We start from the raw sequence: 25,049 nt of genomic DNA on the forward strand, positions 1-25,049 counted from the left end.
TGGACAGCGTAACATTTATTCAGATTACATTATCATTAACCTTTCTTGTAATACCCTTTTCTATAAAAGGGAGCCAATTGATTTCAGTATGTTACTAAAATTAATAAAATTGCGTAATATTATAGGAACGTATTTTATTGTCTTCTGTTAATTTATCTTATTATACAAAGTGAATAGCTTGTTTTCACACAGTATTTATTGTCAGTATAAAAATTATATCATTATTTATCACTAAAAATATTTACGGGGAACATCTATTATTGTGACCACAAAGCAGTTGTTGTCATTGTGTAAAGAAAAAACGCATTAGGGAACAATGGGTGAACAGATAACGTCGAGGTGTAATGACGAGCCCGCTGACCATTGTTCGTGACTGACAAACGCGACACTAACGAGATTTCTCGTGTTTTGTATCAAAGGTTCGTTTGTTCCTATCCAGTTCGTTAGCATTGCTAGTGTAAATCTATCATAGTAACTTCATCTTAGTAACAAAGGTAATTTTCCACTTTTTCATAGTGTATGCAACAAAAGTGTTGTATTCTAATTACTATTCACAATCCTAATCATATTAAAGAAGTATCCAACATAATAACTTCACCAAAAATATAGAAAATTAGTTTCAAATTTAAATTTATAATCAGCGTTACAAAACTTGTTATCTAATTATTGCTAAGCTATTACTCGTACCAACCGAGAAAGCTTAATATTCTTTGAGATGTAATACATTCCTACTCATATTCAATCGCTTTCTACGATATTGAGAACCTTGCAAGTGTGAAGTACATTGGAATATACCTATATCGATCATTATTTAGCCCTCTAGGCCATTATATTTACCATCATATTTATACCCTTAATATTTTTACATGATGAGGTATATGTCCTGTAATTTCCGGATGTACCAAGTATTTTGGAAAAAAGCATGTCATCATTCGAGTTCATAATTTTGGAATACTTTAACAAGTATAACATATCACATCTAAAAGTTACACAAACATTTCTTAAAATTATGATTAGTATGTTATCGTGTACACAGTCAAATTATTTTCCAGTTGTTTAAAACTATCAATGGACAAAAGAGGTTCAAAAATCTTTTGTTTAAAATGTATGCAACATCCTAAGCCAAAGTATTGAGTAATGGAGCGTAAAATCTGTTATGTTAAAATGTAGTTCTCTCAGTAAACTGTAATCCTATTATCGCGTAAAACTTTTAATGATGTACTCTGGTATCCTCTTCTAGCGTACCGAGTAAATAGTTTCTTACTTATACCAGTCATTCCTAAAAAACTGATTTCAGTTTAATAGATCTAATGAGGGTAAATAAAACGGGACCTATGGGCCGTTTTATTAAACAGGTCTTTCCCATGTTTAGGATGGATATTGTATGGTTCAGAACTTAATACAAACTGATTCTGATGTCACTTTGCGTCCAAATAAAAAGTGAAACTAATTAGTACAACTCTTTTCATGGAGCGTTGATATTGAATTTTTTTTATAAAACCTAACAGCCTATGGAAAACCACACAAATTTATTTCATTGCATGATCACCTATATGAACAGACGTAATTCAAACATTCAAATTCCGGTTACTATGATCTCAATATTATTAAATTTTTAAACTTTAAACAAAATTATAGTGATGTTGTAACATATTTCGCAAACTACAGTTAAAAACTATATGGTATGTTCTAAATACTGTTAAATACGAAAAATTGGAGAAATTACTAAAGTAACAGTTGAAAATACGTTAGTTAAATGTAAATAATAATCAAGATACGCCACACACGTGTCGCGTAACAGGATTCTCTAAGCTTTAATGAAAATTACATGTACATAGCTCATTTCAATATCGACTGATAGAACGACCGACAATCAAAAGGCAAACAAACTTTTACGTCCCCCGGTAATGAAAATAGGCATTTTAATAGGCTACTGATTCGTAAGCTTAAATGACGTGTACCTTATTTCCATGGTCGATATGGAACTCATTTTTTATATAAAATACAATTTTTCACCAACAATTTAAATTTAAAGTTCATCTAATTTTTGTTATTATATGTCTGTTTAAATAAGAGACTTCTACACATCAGGTCAACAAAAAGTGATGTTTAGAAATTTTTAAAAATGTAGCTACAATTGATAATTATGGCATATGCTAAAAATTCTTTGGTGGATATTAAATAGTTTACAATAAAATTTGTCTATTCTAATATTTTCTCTGTGCCTTCATAATTACATAAGAATTATGTAAAAATATTTGCTAACAGTCAGCGAAATCTTATTGGTATCATGGACTATTATTAAATTGTATTTCTGTATGTAGATCATAAAAGGAAGCATAGTTTACAACATAAAGTGTATGTAGATAACTTAGTTTTCGACATATTATGTGGACAGACAAACATACGTAAATAAATTGTAGCCGGATGAACATCGCTTAGCCATAAATTACTAAATTATTTAGTTATGTTTACTTTCTAGCAAAAAGTTTACAGTCATGAGCCTCTTGGATAAGTTAAAAAGACTGGATTTATATGTTTTGTAACTTAGCTGAATATGTTTAGGACTGCCACAACACCAGACCACAACAAACCAGTACCAGACCTTTAACCACAACCACAACCTCAACACTGCTAACCTCTCTAACGAGCTTAGAGTTCCGCCCGCTGGAGCCAATCTTCCGTTAACCGAGGATTTGGCTTATTACAGATGGAACTTTGATGTTTTGCTTCCCGTAAAATCTAAAACAGTAGCACAGGAAGGTCCTTATTAAGGTTTGTTTAATTGTTTTCATGCTCATTATAAAATGACTAATAGGTACCGCACGACCTTAAAATAGATTGATGATAGAAATAAATAAAATGTAATTTAAATAGATAGATGGTTGTAGTGAAGCTATTAAAAATTGATTCCATTCTAATATATCACGTCAATTTCAAATTTAAATTTGAACCTGCTATGTGACGACTGGTTAAAGGAGATTAGTCAAAAACTTTTGTTTTTTAACACAATTCACTAAATAAGTGCTAAAAGTATTGGTGTGGCATACTTGTTCAAACCTAGTGGGCGATGAAACGTACTCTGCTACACAGTGTGCATATATAAACAGGCAAAAGAAATGCAAATGAAAAACGAACAAATGGGTACACCTAATAAACATAGGTTTACTGGGTTAAGCTTTCAGGATTTGTTTTTCAGGTTTTTTATGTCAATAAACAATGAAATTTTATGAAATCAGTTTGAAATATTCCAAAAAAGAAAACTCCAAATCGCATTATCAAAACAGCACACCAAGAATAAGTAGGAGTGTCCAATGTCTTATGTCCATCGGAAAACCTTTTTCGGCCCAATCATATTTCCCTTTTAGCTACATAATTAGCTTAATGTTTCTGCTGTAAGATCTGTAGGTACACACAAAGTGCAATACTCAATTCAGTGCAAGTAAATGTAGCACTATAAATTATGCATCTAGTAAAAGGATTCCATTTTAGTGTTCTTCGATAGAAGTACGCTTTTTTAATTCATTCCCAATAAGTTGTCCTAATATTAGATAATGATCATGGGTAGAATTGTACTATCTAAGTAACTGGTATTCGATTTATCGTAGAACCAAATTAGACCTAACTATTCCGACAGTTCAATAATTTTTATATTATTGGCATTAAGACTACCGTTACGGTAACAAGTGCAGGTGGCTAGTTTCAGTGATATATCACATATATGTAGTGGTTAGTGTTGTTAGGAGCTTCTTGGATAGTTTCTGGATTCTTGAACAGGAAATTAAATATTATTCATCTTTACATAAATTAATTGATTAGCTGACCCTTGTTACAATATGTTTATCTTCAATTAAATTTGTCAACCCAAATAATTGATCCATCCCTACACCTCACACAAAAAATATATTTAATTTTGGTTGCTTCTTTAAGTGGCTTTTAACACTAAATCTTGACATCTTAAATGTGTGAGTTCACACATTACTCACACAAAAATAGTAAAGGAATAAGTAGTAAATATTTGTAAATAGCAAAAGTTAATTTTCCTATACATTTTTAGCTTTTCGTATAGCTTTTTTGTCACAAGAACAGAATATCATACTTGCAATGTTAATTTGCTTGATTAAAATTAAATGGGTTGTTAATCATTTTATATTACTAGTAATCTTTACAAGTAAGAGCGGGAAGTGAAACTAATTGCTGAAAATAATTTTATTCAATAGCATTTCCCGTGATTTAGAGAAACGAACAGAAGTTGGATATTACGGGGAAAGTGTTAATTCCAAACACTTTCCTCCAAATTAAAACGAACAATGGTCCAAGGAAATTGTAGTCATCCGAAGTCTTTTGCAAAATTGGTTCAAATCAAGTTAGCACTTTACTTAATGGATGCAGATGGTCGTGGATAATAAATATTAATTAGAGCCGCCGAAAGACATTAGAGTTCCTTAACTTAACCACTGTTCTGGAATAATAAATGGGTGACTGCGGGAAGTGGTGAGTGCAGGAGTTGACGTCGTGTGACGAGCGGCGCCGGCGCGGGGTGGCGTCACGGCGCTGGCGCGGCGTTGGGGCGGCTGGCCCAGTCCGTGCGAGTCGCGCGTCGTGATTCCTGCCTACCTTGTGTCAAGCGTGTAGCGTGTAGGTGTAGCGTGTCGTGACCCAGCAGAGGTGTGATGTGATCTGGCATGGTGGACCCGCTAAAAGTCCTCTGGATCCTAACCAATAGCACCTATTTAGGTTTGTAGCCAAGCAATAACTTTCTTACCATTTTAATGTTATAGAGGCTTCAAATGTGACATTACTTCAAAAGTAAAGTTTACTTACCACTAACCTATATTAACTCAGGTTTTAATCCACAAAAAAAGCATGTTAAATAGGATACACGAATCAGTGAACGCTATTTTTTAAGAAATGGGCTTACAAAGAATATTAAAGTTCCCTTACGTTATTTATAATTAGCACGAAAATTCATGAATAAAGTTTATTAATTTACTTTATTAATTTACTTAATTAATTTACATCAGTAAATAAGTGTGTTTTTTTTTCAACAATATTGGCATTAATATAACAGGAAAGAGCGTACAATATAAACTGACTACGTTCTGCATGTGTTCAATAAATGAACGAATATAGCAACAGCATGAAAGAATTTTATTATTAGTGGTAATACAATAGTAAATACTTTAAAAATTATTTTAACTAGTATTTTATTTACTAACTATAATGTAACACCATTATTTATCACTGGCTAAGTACAATCTAAGAGTATAGATCAAATAGGTAAAACTAGACCTTACGTTACTTTGGTTTTTGACAACGCACTATGTCTTCTATAACATAGTTAAAAAACAAAAGATCGTTTGACTAATTCTCCTTGTAAAATTTCGACATGTGAGAGCTTTCAATTAATAGCGAATATGTCTATTAAACTTATACCTGTCGATACTTAAAATGACCATAAACAAATCTGTAAATTTTCCTAATAATATAGATTCTTGTAAAAAACTGTTTATAAATTACAATATTTAGGTTTTTAAAAATGCTATGGGAATATTCATCATAAAATCTTATTTTTACAATAGTTTAATAGGTTTTGTGAGTACTGATGCGATTTAAATACAACCCGCATTAATGTATGAAACAAGTTTCAATTCGTTACTGGTTCTACACTGAAGATCATTCTGCTCGTAGAAGAAGATTTCAAAAGCTTAAAATTATCTATCTTTATTCAGATGTTGCAGGGTTATGAAAATGGTTCCACATTAATAGTACTATTAAAATTAGCTTAATATCTAATTAACGTTTGGAAAAACTTATTCCGACGTAAACGCTAAATTAATACATAATAATTCTTGGAATTATGTAAACTTGGGACACGGCAAGTATCGAAAATCTTAAATAAAACTAAACTTGACTTAATTTGAAAATCTGAGGTTCTAACAAAAGTTTTTAGGACGTTAACCAGTGTCATTACATTTTTAATGGTTCAGAAGATGAAAAATGGAATTTATAAATTCTTCATTATTTGTTATACAGAACCAAATCGCAATGCTTTTTTCAAATTATAAATATTTATTAAAAAAATAGTATTTCTTTAAATGTTCAAAATAATTTAGTTTATTACACCAGCTATCAAGCATAATGACTAACATAATAGGAAAACTTTGTTTTAGAACGTTATGAGCATTTACAACAACATATTTTCTATGTTGATGTTGTATTTTACGAGTTAAGGGTAAAGTGGATTTTTGGCATACGATTGTTATATTTATAAACTCGTGTAATAGCAACAAGGCAATAATGATGAATTTCTTTATTTCCGAATCCATCTTGTATGTAAAGGTTTTTGTACAAAAATATCATAAGAATACTTAATAACATTATTATTATGTTACCCACTCGTAGAAATGTGGGAAAATATACTAATAGTATTACAAATTTATAAATTGTGTAGGCCTTAGAGAACGCAATCTACAAAAACTCTAGTTTACCTCTCAATGTGTCTACATTTTTTACTGTTTTATGGTTTGCAAGAAATATGAAAAAATGTGTATTCGGTTTATAGGTTTAATTTTTTAAGGCTTTAAACATATCATTTGGTGTCTTAAGACTCCGTTTAATAATTGAAAAAGCTTTTTTAGAAAAGTAACAAAATTAGAATATATTTTTTTATTAATAGATAAATTTTATTACTGATACATAAAAAATATTTTAAAGACATTTCCACTTATTAAAAAAATTTTATAAATATTTATAACTATTTTATTATTATTTTTCAGCGTTCAGTGAAACCTAAAGTTTCATGAAATTATATTATTGTTATTTAAAATTTGTTTAAGATGTTGTTTTAATATAAATCTTTCCATTTTGCCAAATAGATTTCGATTCCTCAATGAAAAGCTGTAAATAAGTGAATGTGGTGTTGCCTGCATTATGTTGGGAGTCAATCAGTTGTTACCATGCCTTCGGATCTACACGGCTAATACATTGCCGAGTAATGTGATGGAGCACCATCTTGATGGTAATTTAAGTTATTGAGGAATTAATGTATACGTGTGGCAAAACCACTCATTACGACATATTAAGCTATGACTTTCCTCCTCAAAAACTCCTGAAAAGTATGGGCCAATCATTCTAGAATTTCATATGCTATCACACACAGTTGTAAGTAGAACTTTGAATTCCTATTAACAATTCACGTTTCTACATTATGTAAAGCTATATTGATAGTGGTTATGGATAAACATAGTATAGGTATAGTTTTTAATACGAATATTAAACTTAAAAACACAACATGTTTTACGAAGTCAACACAAACCTTTCTGCATCTATGTAATTCAAGTTTTTAGGTTTAATGAATTCACTCTATGATATACACTGCCACTTTACATTCCTCCTAAACTTCAAATAGAAATATCTGGGATTCTTGGGGGGAGGAGGTCTGAAGAGTTTTTGCCTTGGCTGTTCGTTATGTAGCCTTCACTTACAGCAGCTATGTGTCTACTCATCTTGTACGCTTCCAGTAACCTCTAGGAAGTTCGTCAATTAGTAAATGCCTTGCTATATTAGTTTATAATAAGTTATAAGTTATAACTTATAAGGCTATAATAAGTTTTATGAAGCCTCGTCATTGTATACGCTAAACAACTTCGATAATGTCACATATCACTCCGTTGGCTTTAGGTTAACCTAATGAACATTTTTACTTTATATCATTGAGTAACCATTATAGTATGACACAGATCATAGAATAAATACATTTCTAAAGAAACTAAGTAAAATAGTATAATATATTAAAAATATTATATAGAACACATGGAGCCTAACTATCCTTAATATGCTAGAGAAACATTTCGTTAGTTAATTTTAAATTTGTATGTAACCTCAGCGAACCCTGTTACGCGATAAGGTGTAGAGGTAGTTTGATGTATTTAAAGCGTAAACCGTAGTATATTATATTGAGTTTATAGTATATATATATATATATATATATACTACAGAATAATTATATATATTCGCTGCACGTGCATGTACTGTCCACTGTAGTTACATACACTCAGAGTATTAATCTTACAATCTTATAGTATATTATGTAATTGCGTTACAACTATTATACACAGACTCAGAAATAATAAACGCAAAATTGATCGAGTTTAATCAAAAACGTCACACCACTTAATGACAGTAACAAAACACTACCAGAATAGTCCTTATAGTATTAACATTGTGTTTAATAAAACGATTTTAACGATAATATTTTTTTATCTGGTAGTAAATAAATCAATTTATATTACAGTATGAATGAATAAAGTTCATGAGGTGCATTACTCGAAAATTATTTCTTTAAAGTGACACGGAATATAGAAAACCTGTACCCTCGGAGATGTTAGCAAAAAGTTATAAACGAAGGGAAGAAATATCGTTCACACTCTAAATTGTCTGCGGTCCTACCCGACGCGACGTCCCTGGGACCTCAATACCCAAGCCATCCTTACTTTGTATTTATACTGCCGGCTAGCGCGTTACTTTTCAGTGTATCTGATTAAATGGAACACCACTTTATATTTAATATTTAACAGTTAATATTAAACAAGACAAAAATTCGGATTAGTTGATAATATTATATTTAAATATGAATATATTTTTTGCTTAGTTATCTTAAATGTAGTTTAAATCTAAATATGTGTTTTTGTATCCTTTCCAACAATAGTCTCATTAATTTACCTCAAATAAATCCTTATTAAGTGTTTTACCTACTGTACATATTTCATCCAAAGAAAACTAAAACCTACTCAAAAAACAGATTTCAATATTATTAAATACGTTTGTAACATGTACTGTTAATAAACATAAATTTAACGTACTTTAAATTAACAATTCAAAACTCTATTGGGTTTTAGTGTTTCGATGTAAAAAGACCTTATTACCAATATTTAAAATGTTTTAGCACTGGGCGTCGCGTTTTCGCTTTAGCACATTTTTTATAGTCCTTGGCAAAGTTGTTAAACATTGAAACACGTCAGAGCAATACTGATATTGGTTAGCTGACTTAATAGTTTAACATTCAAACACGTGAGAGCAATACAGATTGCTGACTTGAGGTACGTACTTCAGTACTGATTATCACAATTCACTCGTTAAAACATGAATATCAAGATTCCCATCGCGGTAAATAGTATGATTAGTTATATTTATAAAAAAATCAATCCTGCATATTATATTCAATGAGAGGACCAGACAAATTGTGATTCTATAATTCAAACCCGTCGATTATTCATCAAATTTGGTTGTACTTGATACTAGTTTAATTAAATCCACTACTTAACCTACTTACCCTACTTATCCTTTACTTATTTTATAATCTTAAATATACCTATTTACTTAAGTTAATAGTTAATGGTCAGAATGGAAAATATATTATTAATGAGTACATTTCTGCATGACTTAAACCTTATTTTACGCTAGTTAACAAGACCTAATTAGTCTGGTGCAGTGAAGACTAGTTGATTAACTTTGAAAGCACCTGGTATTATTGTTTATCAGAGCATTGGACTAGAGTATGCGTAAGAATAGAAGCACCAAATGCTAATGGACCTTTATAAACAATCTTTACATTAATACTACATACTGCAAAGTATTGACACTACTCCTCACGTAACAACACTGATATGACTCATAACAAGGTAACTGGTTCATATCTGGGGTACTGTCAGTTTAAAAAATGTTCCACTAAACATATTCGTTCCTAAATGGAATTTCCAAATGTAGCTACATAAAAGAAATCGAATCGATATCCAAAAGAGACGATTACCAGTCTAACATGTCTAATTTGATTCAAACCTAGCTCAGATTCAAATACTTTCTGTTGAATTCTCCCCTCCCCATAATTTTAACAAGTTATTCTAGTTTGTGATTTCCATCATTAAGTGCTCATCGGGTGGTCGTCGAAAAAACTTGTCTCTCTTACAGACCTTCTAGTATCTTTAAATACATGTTATAATCTACTATGCAAAAGGACGCTAAGTTCCATTTCCCTTGGAATTACATGTCCCTTTCTGTTATATACAACAATATGGTATTGTTTTAATGATAATTAAATATCATGAACGTTTCTGTATGTTATTTTTACTGTATTGCTTAGGTAATACTTTGGTACTATACTTACTTACTTACTCTTACTCCCAGGGCCATTTATATCGGAGGTGATATTTAGCCGCACCAACAAAGCTCCTCCATCTTGAACGGTCCTCTGCATCTTCCTCTGAAGCGCCCACCTTCTCCATATCAGCATTCACCTGGTTCCACCATCTCACTTTCGGTCTCCCACGGGGTCGTCTTCCTTCTGGGTTACCGTACATTACCCTCCTCAGTTTGCATTCCTCTTCTCTTGTCAAAACATGGCCTGCCCAACGGAGTCTTCTGCACATTATTTCTCCTATTACATCCGTACTATTGTAGAGCTCCCTGATTTCTCTATTATGTTTTCTTCTCCATACCCCTTGTTCATATGATGGCCCATAAATTTTACGTAAAATTCTATTCTCGAAAACTAGAAGCTTTTTCTCATCCTTCTTATTTAGCCTCCACGTTTCGGATCCGTACAAAAGCACTGGACATATAATTGTTTTGTATATTCTAGTTTTAGTTTTGTGAGAGAGAGATTTGGTTGAAAGTATCCTATTGCATGCATATACACATCTATTTGCTGAGTTGATCCTATTTTGTATCTCTGGTTCATCTGTGTTTTTTATTTGATATTGTGACCCCAAGGTACTTAAAGTTCTCCACTTGTTCGAAAACATGCCCATCAATTTGTAGGGGTCCTCCTCTTTGATTTTGATTCCTTCTAAAGTGCATATATTTAGTTTTTGCATCATTCGTCTTCAACCCCACTTTCTCTGCCTCACTCATAAATAGTCTAGTTAGTGACCTAAAAATCATCTACATTTTCTGCAAATATGACAACATCATCTGCAAAAGCTAGGATGTTTAGTTTAGCTCCAACTTTCCACCCCTAAATCCCTCTCTGCTACAATCTGAAGTGCTTCTTCTATGGCAATATTAAATAAGATTGGAGAAAGACCATCTCCTTGTCTGGCTCCTGAGTTTATCCCAAAAGGTACACAGTCCCGACCATTAATTCTTACTGAGCCTCTTGACTCTGTGACACTCATCTTAACTAAGTTTATTAATTTTCTTGGAATGGCTAAATTTATCTAGTTGTGTCCACAACTCCTTTCTGATTATGCTATCGTATGGTTTTTGAAAGTCAATAAATATGGCAAAAAATTCTTTATTATATTCCCAGTATTTAGCTAATATTTCTTTGAAAATGAAAATCTGATTTGTGGTTGATCTGCCCTTTATGAACCCTGCCTGTTCTTCCCTGATTATTTCATTTGTATAATGTTCAAGTCGGTTTATATTCGTTTGGAATACTTTGGTACTATAGCTGTATTAATTTGTGTAATATTTTAGTATGATGTAGTACATTCGATATTAAAATTACTATGTCACTAGGCCACGATTGGAGGTTATTAGGTAAAAAAATTGTGATATGTTCTCTTTTTTATAAATTCAAAGAATTTTCGATGTTCGAAATAAATCAATATATCTAAATCAATATGGATGGGCTGTCATATAGTATGATACAGTAGATAAACTAGGATGTTTTATTTGCTTGGGAAGCAGCTGTTTGAATTACTCGATAGTAAAATGTTTAATCTCGTTATTTTTGAAAGTTACTGCAACACATTGAGGAAAACCAAATGATGTTGTATTAGTTTCACCACATGTTAGCTGACTACATTACATTGGGTAGTTGAAAATAGATTTGTATTGTTTAAAATGTGTTTTTGTCTGAATAAAACATATACTTTATTATTTGTACTTCAAAATAAATGTAAAATAAAATTATATTAAAATAAAATAAAAATAATACTTATACTTTTTACTATCTCGTATTGTTGTATACTCTAGCTTATATTAAATGCTTAGATGTAAAGTGAGTACTTTTTTATTGAAGAAGACTTCTTGACAACCACGTATTTCACACCTTTGCATTACTATAGTATATAGATGTATTACTATAGTATAATAACTGACGTATAAATTAAACCCCAGTAAGAAACAAAACACATTGTTATATATGGTTAGTATAAAGTGGATTATAAACAACCCATATAAACTTTTTTTTAATTTCCCGCAATAAGAAATTTTAACCTTAAAATTATTTTTATTTCATAAAACTTTTCAGAAGACTTTGATAGTCGAGGAAAATTTTTGAAATATATCATAAGGAATTGGATAACAATATAGTATAATAACATCGTTTTTAAAGACGAAGCGTCGTTTAAGGTACATGGTAAAGTAAACAAGCACAACTCTTGGTATTGGTCTAATGTCAACCCTCACTAGATTAGAAAGCAACATCCGCAGTATTATTAAAAATTACATTTTTCGAGAGGTATTGTAGCAGGTTAATTATTTGCACCCTTATTCATTAAAGTAAACCTTACTACCACAATAAACTTAAAAATGTAACACTATATGTTCCGGCTGTTTGTTTATCACCAAATAACTTCGATGTAGGCTCGTTCCAGCAAGATGGAGCACTTCGATGTAGGCTCGTTCCAGCATGATGGAGCATCTCGATGTAGGATCGTTTCAGCAAGATGGAGCACTTCGTTGTTGGCTCGTTCCAGCAAGATGGAGCATCTATATGTAGGATCGTTCGAGCAAGATGGAGCACTTCGTTGTTGGCTCGTTCCAGCAAGATGGAACACTTAGTTGTTAGCTCGTTCCAGCAAGATGGAACACTTAGTTGTTGGCTCGTTCCATCAAGATGGAGCATTTCGATGTAGGCTCGTTCCAGCAAGATGGAGCATCTCGATGAAGGATCGTTCCAGCAAGATGGAGCACTTCGTTGTTGGCTCGTTCCAGCAAGACGGAACACTTAGTTGTTGGCTCGTTCCATCAAGATGGAGTAAATCGTTGTTGGCTCGTTCCAGAAAGATGGAACACTTGGTTGCTGGCTCGTTCCAGCAAGATAGAGTACTTCCCACTTACGGTCGGATTTCCGCTTGTATTTAGACAAAACAAAACCAGGATGGTTTAACTGACACGTTTGGCTACAGTTCCCTCCTTATTGGGGGTTTACAATGGTATTTTGGCAGAAAAGTCCCCTAACACTCAAACTTACCCATTCGGAATATTTTGTCACTCCGGAAGCAATGAAATGGTCTTTATGTGAACAATAAAAATATTCTTTTACATAATTTACAGCTTTTCCAAAAATTGAAATTATATTTTGTTATACTTTTTAACCACTTTGCTGAAAAATTTTAAGTGTTCTAAAGAAATAATTGATGTTGTGAAGGAGAGAAAGATTATTTGTAGGATCTAAAACGTTAATATACAAGCTATAACATACTCCTATACAAACATGAATAATATATCATTAGTTATAATACCTCAGAATAAGTTATCTGAAATAGTCATTGTAACTGTTACATTTCCAAATGAAATTATCACAAAGACGGGATGTGATGTAAAACAATGAAGCCAATTCATTACTGCCGCCTGCTCGACTATTGTAATCGTATGGCACTGTAATTTCCTTTGAATTATAACGACATGAATGTCAGCTGTAATTGTGTGAAGTTTAGTTGAAACTGCTGGTAAGTGTGCTATATTGCAAGTATCTAATGGCATTTATTTAGATTTGTTTACAAATTGTTTTAGGATAAATAAAATGTTATGAAAAGGAACTGAACTTTCATGATTTTAATGAATGTTAGTCAGAAGTAATTGTATAGTTTTAGAGACAAATGTATGAGAAAATGTAGAACAAAAGAATTGTTCACGCTAAAACAATAAAAAAGGTAAAAGTTGTGTTGTTTTAAAAAGTTTTGAACATTGAAAGAGGAAAATTGTGAAGAAAAGAATGTAGAAAACTTAGAGCTGTCAGTAAAACAAGTACAAGTGATTTACATAATCCAATTGATGTTGATTACGAATACGAACTACCAGTAGATGTATGAGTTTATCAATATTTGGGATCGAAGTACATTGTGGCAGTAAATGCTATATGGTTCTTTGTTTATTATATAAATAAGTAAAGTAAATATACGTATACATTTAAATTGAGAAATGTTTTATGTTTAAAAACATATTTCAGTAACCAGAATCATCTCAAGTGAAAGAGTTAATTTAAAAACCATAGTCTGTCCATGTTACAGATGTAGCCTTGAAAAGTGTTTTATAAATATGTATAACACAATATAAATAAACCTTTTAACACTTTTTTTGTAAACTTTTATTTTTGTTACAATGTACATTTCGAAATCTCTGATTTCATCTTCAGGTAAAGGTACATTGTAACAAAAATAAAAGTTTTAAAAAAAGTGTTAAAGGTTTATTTATATTGTGTTATACATACATAGTCTGTCCATCTCTTCTGCTGCTATAAGTAAAAATTGATCATTGACTTCAATTCTACAAAAATATTTTTGGTCATCCTTTAACAGTAGGTGCTGGATGCTAGTTACTTTATAAGTAAATATTGTCTTTAAGGATTTACTTTTGAAAAAAGTAAAATGTAATATTGCAATTAGATATAATCTTGATAAATTCCTTACTTTATCACAGTATTTATTATTTGGTTCATATCACAAAGTAAAATAAACCTTTAATAGTAGTTCAAATATGCGAATATATGGATTATAAATGATATATGTATGTATATATATATATATATATATATATATATATATATATATATATATATATATATATATATATATATGTATGTACTAAGGTCCAGCTCAAAGCTTTGAGGCCTAAATTTCTAGCAGGATCTCTATGTTAAATGAAGATTTCAATTCGAAACTTCATCCATCAGTAACATGTGCAAATTCCAAATCCTTTGGATTACAACTGTACGTAACAGATCAGAGAGTTTGAAAGGAGAACTCGTTTACTGTTTGGTTGAACACTTTACCACTTTGACGTATGTAGAGTTGAGTTGGACGGATTGACAAAATTACAACAACGTGATATGCTACCGCACACCTTACTTTATTCACAAATATTACACAAAGTAAATTTAAAGTTACTTGGTTTTGTTTTGTTAGTTTGTTGATTACTGTGACATAAAATGAAATATGTGACAATTTAATATTCGATGTCAAGGGCACTCCACTTTGAATAAAGCCAAATATATTTATTTAATTACTAATTTGCAGTGAAAAATAAAATAATGCCTGTCGTTATGGTAGTCATATAAAAAACCCAAAATATTTAAACGTTGTTTTTTGTTATAACATTTTTTTATTTTAAAAGATTTACTTCAAATTTTTATTTATATTTATATTTTCCAATATATTTCAATTACTAATAAAAAATAAATAACTTTGACGCAAGAAAACTAATAATATTATTAATTATAAATACTGGTGTATAAATATCTTTACCAACATAACTATCAAATCAGCGAAAAAAGTTTTGCTGAGCTACAGCGAAGAGACTGTTGTCCGCACGGTATCTCAAAAACGAACTGAACTTGACACCTTGTGTGAATCTTCATATCTACGCAAGGAACACTAAGTTCGATAATGATACATGTCATTCCATGGAATTTGGGTGAGCTTTAGTAATTATTTTTACATTGGTCTTAAGAGTAACAGTAATAACTTCTAGGAAACTATATTAAAAATAAATCTGTAAACAGAATAATATACATGAAATGAAATTTTTTTCATACAATTACATTCTTTTCTTTAAATCCATAATTATGTATCATATTACAGAAACGTATATCCATAAAAAATGTAATAAAACAATAGTAGCTTATAGAAAATAGCCTATTTGCAACCCGAATTTCAGTATATTTTTAAACTGAAATAGAGAGAAAAGAAAAATTCCATTATGTTACATATAGAACTGTAGAAGGCATTTGACTAGCAATGATCACTGGGTTGTGATATCTTTTGCACCTGCCTGTCTGTTTCAAGCTATTCTCTCATTCAGATATTTACCTTTTACCGTTATTAAATATTAAATACATAATTGGGTTTGTTAGAGTGTTAAGCTAGATATTGTTAATCGTTTTCTTTGACAAACCAAACAATGGCATAATAATGTATGGACAATACTCTCACAAGAGCATCATCAGTATCTCAAAACGCATATTCTTGTTGATTGACCTCTGGCGTAGCTTATCACTTGACAGATAGGAAAACTTTTTTATCCGTCTGTCAGTATTTCTTTATGTCTGTTCTCATTCCAACATAATATCTTGAAAGTGAATGGACCTATAGAATTAAAATTGTATATAAAGTTTAATGTATCTACAATAAAATATTGTTATATGATGCTGCATGACACTCCATGGCATTTACCTTAGCATTACATAACAGAATGGTCTTCTGGCCAAGCATGATGATAACGAAAATATCACTGAATAAACAAAATATCTTAAGAAAATGAGTGTGAACAAATGATATTATATTATTTGTTATGTGTAGTGATAATTTATTTTCCCTTAATATTAATATAAACTGTATAATTCTCCTGAGTTGAATTTAATTATTTATTACTATAATTTTACCGTTTAAAGTATTAAAGAAGATAATACGCCATATTAATTACAACACACACACACACACACACACACACACACACAATCAAATATAAATGAAACCAATTTATAATATAATTATTTCTATATACAAAACTAAAACTATCGTGAAATTAAAGCCTATAAAGGTTTTTAACATTAGGAGAAAATAAATATTATTTTATCGTGCCAAAAATCTGAGTGGTTTATATGTATACAAACAGTGCGTTTTCTATAATGAAAATAAATCTTAATATGTTATTAAAGTGTATTATCCCTTATTGTTCTTTTTTTATACACTGGGTCAAAAAAGTTTTGGGACAGTTGAAAATTTTTAAAACGATTTAAAATGGATTTACAAAACTTCGTACATACTCAATGGGCTAAACATTTATTTAAAATACACGCTACTTCCTCAGAGTTACGGCCCACAAGGAGTCTGAGGATAATTTAAAACTTAAACACAGGTCACTTTAAAGGTCTGTATTACTAGAGTACAATGCAAAATCCTTACTTCAAATGGACAACCGACCCTGACGTAGCCGATTAAAATTTGCTTTAATTTTAAGTTAACGAGTTAAAATAATTAACTACTGAAACTTTAAGCATTAAAAAAAAATAATCCCACTCAAAAAAAAAAAATGGCCTAGAAAATGCCATTGTACTGGGATTCAGAAATTGTCAATTACTCTAGTTTTTCCTGTGAAACAATTAATCAAACTGCAATGACTTTGGTTACGGGTACCAACACGTAACTTCAAGCCATCTTTAAACGGCTACCATTTCCAACTTGGTTGTCCGTTTCAGGTTAGCATACCAACCTATGCTACGTTAAACATTTTCTTGAAACTCCATGTAGGCCGTACCACTCAGGAATTATTCGGTCACTGTATATGTTGTAAATTGTATATTTTCTATAGTTAGTCTGTAACTAGTGTTGTAACATTATCTTAAAGCGTTGCAAAAATATAATCCGTTCCGGGATGTTTTGGACGCCATGTATTTTTTACAATAGTGCTGATTTGTGGCCACATGATACTAAAAGCATACAAATCTATTCTTCGACTTCTAAAAATTACTAAGTGTATAGAATATAATAAATTCACCACTTAAGACACTAAGTATCTGTTTTTTCTTGCATAGCCTAGTAATAATACTAAAACAAGAAATAATGACGTAATAAACTAAACGAAAACATTGAAAATGGACGGAAGTTGGCATGTAAAATATCATTCTGTTATAACAATATGTAACAAAACAAAACCATCAAGTTGAATGGGCATTTTTGTAAAGTTGGTTCTCAACAAGAAAAGTTTGATGTCAGGCAACACACGGGAGCGACACCTGTGAATATTTTATATTGCCCTGAACTGAGTGTTGTTGCCTTTATGTAACTATATACTGGACTTTCTCATATAAAAGTGAATTTTATGTATCTAACATGCCATAACAAAAAAGAGTAATTCTGCAGTGGTGTATTGGAGGTAAAATTAAATCCAATCAACAATTTTAAGTTTCGATCATTAACAATTTTATCCTTCTTAGAATGCTGAATGCAAGAAACAGTGTAGAAGTTTTCTGTAAAGGTTTACAACATTAAACTGTAGTTTTATAATATTTTATAGTACAAAGCTAAGATAAAGTTGGATGCATGATTTTATATTTATAGATCGTTTTATTCACAAATCTACTACTGGATGGATTTACGGACGTACGATCGGGCAGAAGAGAAATTTTAGTAGCCTCAAAAGAAAAAGAAGAGTAAATATACACATTTCTGTGTCTTTAATCACTTTCATTTAAATCCTGTGGACTGGTCTGCCAATGCCACGTGGACCATCTTTTTTAAAATACCCAGCGAAAAATAAAAAAAAGCAAATAGACATACAGTCAGACAGATTAATGATAAAATTGTCCAAAACACTAGTAATACTGAAGCCAAAAATACAATACTTGGAGATTATCACCTACTTTAGTGTCGATAAATTAACCTGATTTATGTGTTCCTAAACCTCAGCCAAATCTCGAAAAAGGAAAAGCTTCATTGTTGAACTATATCTTGCCTATACACAAGTTACAACAGTATAGTAAACGACCTTAAAGATTGTAAAGACAGTCTTAACAACGAATATATATATTTTCATTAATACGTGTTTGACTATAACTACTAGTACTTAATAATTTATAGACAATTAAATGAACACTATATTTAAAAAATTTATTTAGTACAATTTAATAACTATATAAAACAGGCTATTTATAAAAATATTTATGAGATAATTGCCATAACAAAATTATTGTAAAGTTACGTTTAAATTCGCAGATAGTCGTGTAGAATAGTGGGGCATATTACATTATTTTTTTACGTCCGCATAGGGATTGCACATATTAATTATTGTGAGCAGATGTAAATTTTGCAGTGGTCTTGTTTTTTACGCAAATTTCCGTCATAAAATCAATATCATGTTTGAAATATAACGTAAAATATGCTATTATTACTATCAACTTACCAAACATAATTTTAATTTCTTGAAATATTTATTTATGTAATTTATTTTATCATTACATACTAGCACTAATTGTAATTATAGTGGATAATTATAATTATAAACAACAAACGACTTTTTTAATATATATAATATATATATATATATATATATATATATATATATATATATATATATATATTATCAGTGGCAACTTTGCTTTTAAAATGTTTAGACATTTTGAGTTTACCCTCAAAATGTCTATCCACAACTTAGAGTCTTGGAAACATTTTAAATCTCATACATCTCCAATAGTCCACAAACCTAAGTTATTATGTTTTACTGTTAGGATGAAATTTTTTTCTAATGTACAAAAATTTTGAAATTGTTTATTACCTGCTTTTAGACATGAATAGTTTTGCTTATTTATATGACACAATCTCTTTGAATTCTTGTACATTTCATTATGAAGAGTTCTGATTCTTCTTGGTCACTTTGGAGCTAAATCGAGTAAACAACATGTATAGTTTAGCTAGAGTTATTGTTACTACTAAAGTAGTCTCAACACATAGCATTGTGTACTACAACGAAATCAGTGTATACATATAACATTTCCTCTAACGCGTCAGTAATTGTATATATATATATATATATATATATATATATATATATATATATATATAAAATTCCTGACGCGCTATATATATATATATATATATATATATAAAATTCCTGACGCGCTATATATAATATATACTTGCCGGGTGAATGTTTATTGAAATTAAATAAGGCTATTGCCATTTATACAATTTAACGTAAATAAAAGTCGTTTGACAGGTGTTTGGTCTTCCGATCATATGTTAGTTTGCTTATTTAAACGCATATGTGACAGATACGGCCAAATACAAAATAATTGAATCGGAAAAAGTAAGCGCTCTGTGGTGTAATGGTAGCACATTCACCCGGCAAGTGAGAGATCCGGGTTCGACTCCCGGCGGAGCAAGTACTTTTTGTGATTCAATGTTTATTGAAATTAAATAAGGCTATTGCCATTTATACAATTTAACGTAAATAAAAGTCGTTTGACAGGTGTTTGGTCTTCCGATCATATGTTAGTTTGCTTATTTAAACGCATATGTGACAGATACGGCCAAATACAAAATAATTGAATCGGAAAAAGTAAGCGCTCTATATATATATATATATATATATATATATATATATATATATATATATATATTCACCCAAAAAGTACATTAATCTGAAAGACAAGACAAAACAAATTCAAATGTACACACAGAAAGTATTCTGTATGTTTTTCAGTAGATCATCCATACAATTGTGACACTATAAATGTAACATACTTTAAAATCTTCTATATGAGTATACTTTCTTATTATTTATAGCTTACTCATATGTATACTACAGGTGGCTTATTACCAAAACACGTATCTGTAATGTAAAATGTTAAAAAATGGCTTTAGTTTCCGTTTTTATTTAAAATTTTCAATCTAACATTTTAGATCAAATGCTTATATTGAGTTGATCAATGTACAAACTAAAAACTTATTGCAACAAAAATTTCACTTTTGAATTCGTGAATTTTTAGATAAAATTTAAAACTTATAGTACAATAACTATTTTAATATCAAGTAAATAAATCAAGAAGAGTGCATTAAAAAAGGGGAATACCAGGAATCCCGCACCCTAATTTAATGCCTTATAATGCCAAAACAGCAGCTGTCCCGTGGGCGTATTCACCACTTCTTAGAAGCTGGACGGACGCTGCTTCGGCTGATTGCAAAGAATTAAACATAGCGCTATTCTAACATAACAATATCGATTCCAACCCCATCTCATCGTCTTCAACAGCATGTCTCAAGGTCTTTAATTAGGTTATCTCAATTTGTAAGTTTGTGTAAATGAAATGAAATAACCATGAGCTGCAGGAGCAATGCGGGCTTGGTTAATCCGACCACTTCTCACGCTTTGGAGTCAAGTGAATAAAACATGGCCCAGTGTTGTGGCTATCACCACCAGTTATTTTGCACATTTCTCTTATATTTTGCCCTTTACATATCAGCATTTCTGTTTATATTCCCGTTTTTATAAATTAAGTGTGTAAATTGTTTCTGGGCTTACCAAATTAGTTTTAAAATTTACCAAGGGCTTTTAAGGTATATATTTTAAGACAGTAAAACGAGCTACTCCATAAGGATTGGGAGGCAATTAAAGAAGTATTTAGGACCACTAATTCATATATAAGGACATATACGAAGATAATACTTAAGAATATATATATATATATATATAATATAATTGATTTGTTTATTTTTTTATGGAACGATAGGCTCTTGATAACGAAACACATTAATAATTCCCTTGAATCTTAAATTAATTATATTAAAAATCTTTAAAAACATTTCCACCTAATCCTGTGACTCACCTAGAAGTATAAAATGGTCACACTTTATACTCATTTGATTTATTATTAGGAAAAAATGGCAAGGTAATGTAGTTTACATTACCAATCGGCTCCTGCACCTTGAGTAGAGATAACATATTTTTACATTTAGAACAGTTATTTTTAAAGGCTATGGTATTAAAATTTTAATAATAAGCTATAAAAACAAATCGAAAAAACAATATGTGTGTAATTTTGATCTGAATCCTTAAGGGAGTCTGTAATATAGACTGATTATATGAAACGCCATTATAAAAATAATAATATTATTCTCTATGAATACATACACATAACGACTTGGATTTTACACTATAAATTTGTGCTGTCTAGTAGGTAATCATTATAAACCTGTTTTCTTCTTCTACTTCCCAGAGAACAATAGTAAAAAAATGTATTAGAATATTATATTGGAGAGAAACGATAAAGCAAATACATATTTCGTTTCATGAACTCTGGATATGCTAGTTATGCAAAATTTGTAACTTTGCCTTTGATTTCTCTTGGAAAATTTAAAAGCCACTTGCAAAAGGTAGTACTATATGTGCGTGAGGGTATTCTGAAAACCTGTGTTTCATTCCTAGCTGTGATCAGTCTTAAATACTTCATGTCATCAAAGGAATACTAATTTATAATTATTAATAAAAGAAACTATTGTCATCTTGTTATAGCATTCCTTCAAATTAAACTCATTATACGTGATGGTATAGAGGGGTTGAAAAATCAAGGGAGGACGTATGCTACGTTATTTAGGAGCCCAAGGCAGCAGAAAGTAGGTATTTATGAGTTGAATACCTACTAATGAATATCAACTAATGCAATCATTACAAGTATTAAAAACCCAAATTTTTGTTTAGAGAGAATTATTACTTTGTTTTTTTTTGGAAGATATATATTATTTACAAATAAATACGTTAATAAATAAGAGAAAAATATAAATTTATCATAATTAGTTTCATATTCATAATAACGTCTTAATGAACGTAATCAATGTTATTATATGTCTAGTTATATAATAATACATGTTTAAAAATACATATTACGTAAGTATTTAAACAAAATCAAAAATTTTTTTTAATACTGTGCAAAGGAAATATTAAAACCTCTTAATATATAGACAGGAAGCAAGTATGAATTAATTGCAAAATTTTAACTATTCTACTTTTTTAAATAAATTATCTGTTAATACATTTTTTTTTTTCAAAACAATATAACATTTTTATTTTGTGTTAAAACCTCAATATGTACACTGCTAATATTCCCAATGTAGTTGTCTACACTTTGCCCATTATTTTAAACGTTTTATGTACGTTATTTCATTCAATTAAAATATTTATTTTGGCTATAACTGTGAGACATATCTTTATCTCAATATTTACAATGACGTACTTGATGATTTTGCGGGTCTGTCTCAAATACTTGACTGGGTGTTAGCGTAGTGTATTTAGTTACATATATCTCAAGAACTATATTACTTATAACCTTTAATTCTGGCATAAAAATTCATTTATACAAGACAATTGAGTTTGCTGATTCTGCATGCCCGTCCATTCCATTTATCTAAGTGTAATAGCGTAGCCTGGTACTCATCTGGAGAGCGATATGACTTATGTATCTGAATATCATTTTATTTCTATATAAGGAACATTGAGATAATCTATGGTGTTATAAACGATGGTTATTTATCCATAATATTTTGAGTAAAATTATGAAAGTCTATTGGAAAGTTAGGGCGAATGACTTAAGCTGTAGAGTTGAAATATTTGCACTATTTTTCTTACCCCTCTAGGGTGTTTCCAAATTTTCGCTTAAATGTATGTCCCTGTATATCCCTTTATGTGTATATACAGCACTATATACTGTAAGAAAGAATTAACTACTTACATTTTGAGTAAATTATTGACAATTTGCTTGTTGTATGTAACTGTATTTATACATAGGCAACACCACGTATCATAATGACATTTGAATCTCTATGCAATTTCGATAAATATTATTGTAAAGCCATTTCCTCAGGAAATCTCCAGATATATTTCATTTGCAAACTTTAAATTAGGGACAAAACCTCGTTTTTTAAACTACATATCAATAATGTTACATGTCCCTTTGTGACATTAGGCTGAGCTTTCCGAAATAAACTTGAAAGTCTGCATCTATTTCGGTGAATTCTGTTACGTGGTAATTGGTTTGGCGTACTTATATCCGTTAGATTTAATAATACACGTAAGATTTATTCTTAATTAAGTAATTATGTACGGGGATTAAGAGCATTTTACGTTATTTTGTAGTATTTAATTTCAATATTCATCTGAATATGAAATTGAGTTAAGCCTTTCTTTATTTGAGTTTGGTATACAAAATAAATGCAATAAATCTATTACTATTAAAAATTTTATTTAAATACTATATATTACACATTATGTACATGACTACTAATACATGGTATTTAACTATTATATAATATGTCTTAATACATTCCTTGCACTATCGCGTTAATCGTTAACTCGTTATACATACAAAGTTATAATATTGATGTAAGCCAATTATTGTCTAATGATATCCATTCCGTTTCATTTATAGGAATGAGTAAATCACTCGTAATTGTTACAGTGATCCATGAGAGTTACAAAGTCATGTTTGTTTAAAACTTATGACATGTTGTGTTAATACACAGAACCGTAACATCAACCCATGCGAAGCGGAAAATTAAAAACCTTCTGTGGTAGCAGTTGGATCCACTCTCACTCCACCGCTCTTATTTTAAATCAGATATAATTATGTGCGTTATCTTATAACAACACTTTAATACTTTCGTTAAATAAAATCATTTTCTAATTTTAATTTCAGTTAAATGTGTTGTTAAGTGAATAGTAAGATATGCACATAGTAGATTGATTTCTTAGTAAACGTTCCAAGTATTAATTCTTAGAAAATTATAAAAAGGTTTTAAAACTATAAATATAATATTATAGATTAATTGTACAACCTTCTCTTGAACCATGGATAATAAAATAGGATTTAGCCGCATTGCGTGTGGTGTAAAAATCTTCTATAGAATGTATGGAAAATGTATTGCGTTTAATTTTATTGCATTCGCGAGATGTTCCTTAGGTGATTATGAAAACATGAATCATTATAGAAGTTAATTTTTCCATCACCACAGCATACAAAAAGAAGTTGTGTCAAACTACTAATAATTCTTTTCATGCTTTTTAAATATAGAAATTATATCAATACAAAATTTAAAATCCACATAGATAAAATATCTTTGCTACATACCACATGAATATGTTCTTTTCTTACGCAACTTAGGTTTCACAGCAGTATACGAACACTAGAACGTAATAGTGCAACAAAAGAAGAACTTGTTACAAAATTTCAATATTCACTTTTCTGTCCATAATTTGTTTACACAAAATTTTACTGTATGAATAAGCTAAAATAATGTATTAAGCTGTCCCGTGACAACAATATTTTTTGTACT

General features: G+C 30.2%; 1 protein-coding gene across 1 annotated transcript in view; it reads left to right on the top strand.

Annotated features, from left to right (window-relative positions):
- The first annotated feature begins 4,606 nt into the window (after positions 1-4,606).
- Positions 4,607-25,049, top strand: part of LOC124364915 (neural-cadherin-like) — an 85,964-nt gene continuing 65,521 nt past the window's right edge. Inside the window, exon 1 of the mRNA XM_046820722.1 lies at positions 4,607-4,737. Within this exon, the coding sequence (XP_046676678.1) occupies positions 4,686-4,737 (52 nt within the window). The 5' untranslated portion in view covers positions 4,607-4,685. The remainder of the gene's footprint in view (positions 4,738-25,049) is intronic.

The sequence above is a fragment of the Homalodisca vitripennis genome, chromosome 6 (genome assembly GCF_021130785.1).
Source record: "Homalodisca vitripennis isolate AUS2020 chromosome 6, UT_GWSS_2.1, whole genome shotgun sequence".
Lineage (NCBI taxonomy): Eukaryota > Metazoa > Arthropoda > Insecta > Hemiptera > Cicadellidae > Homalodisca > Homalodisca vitripennis.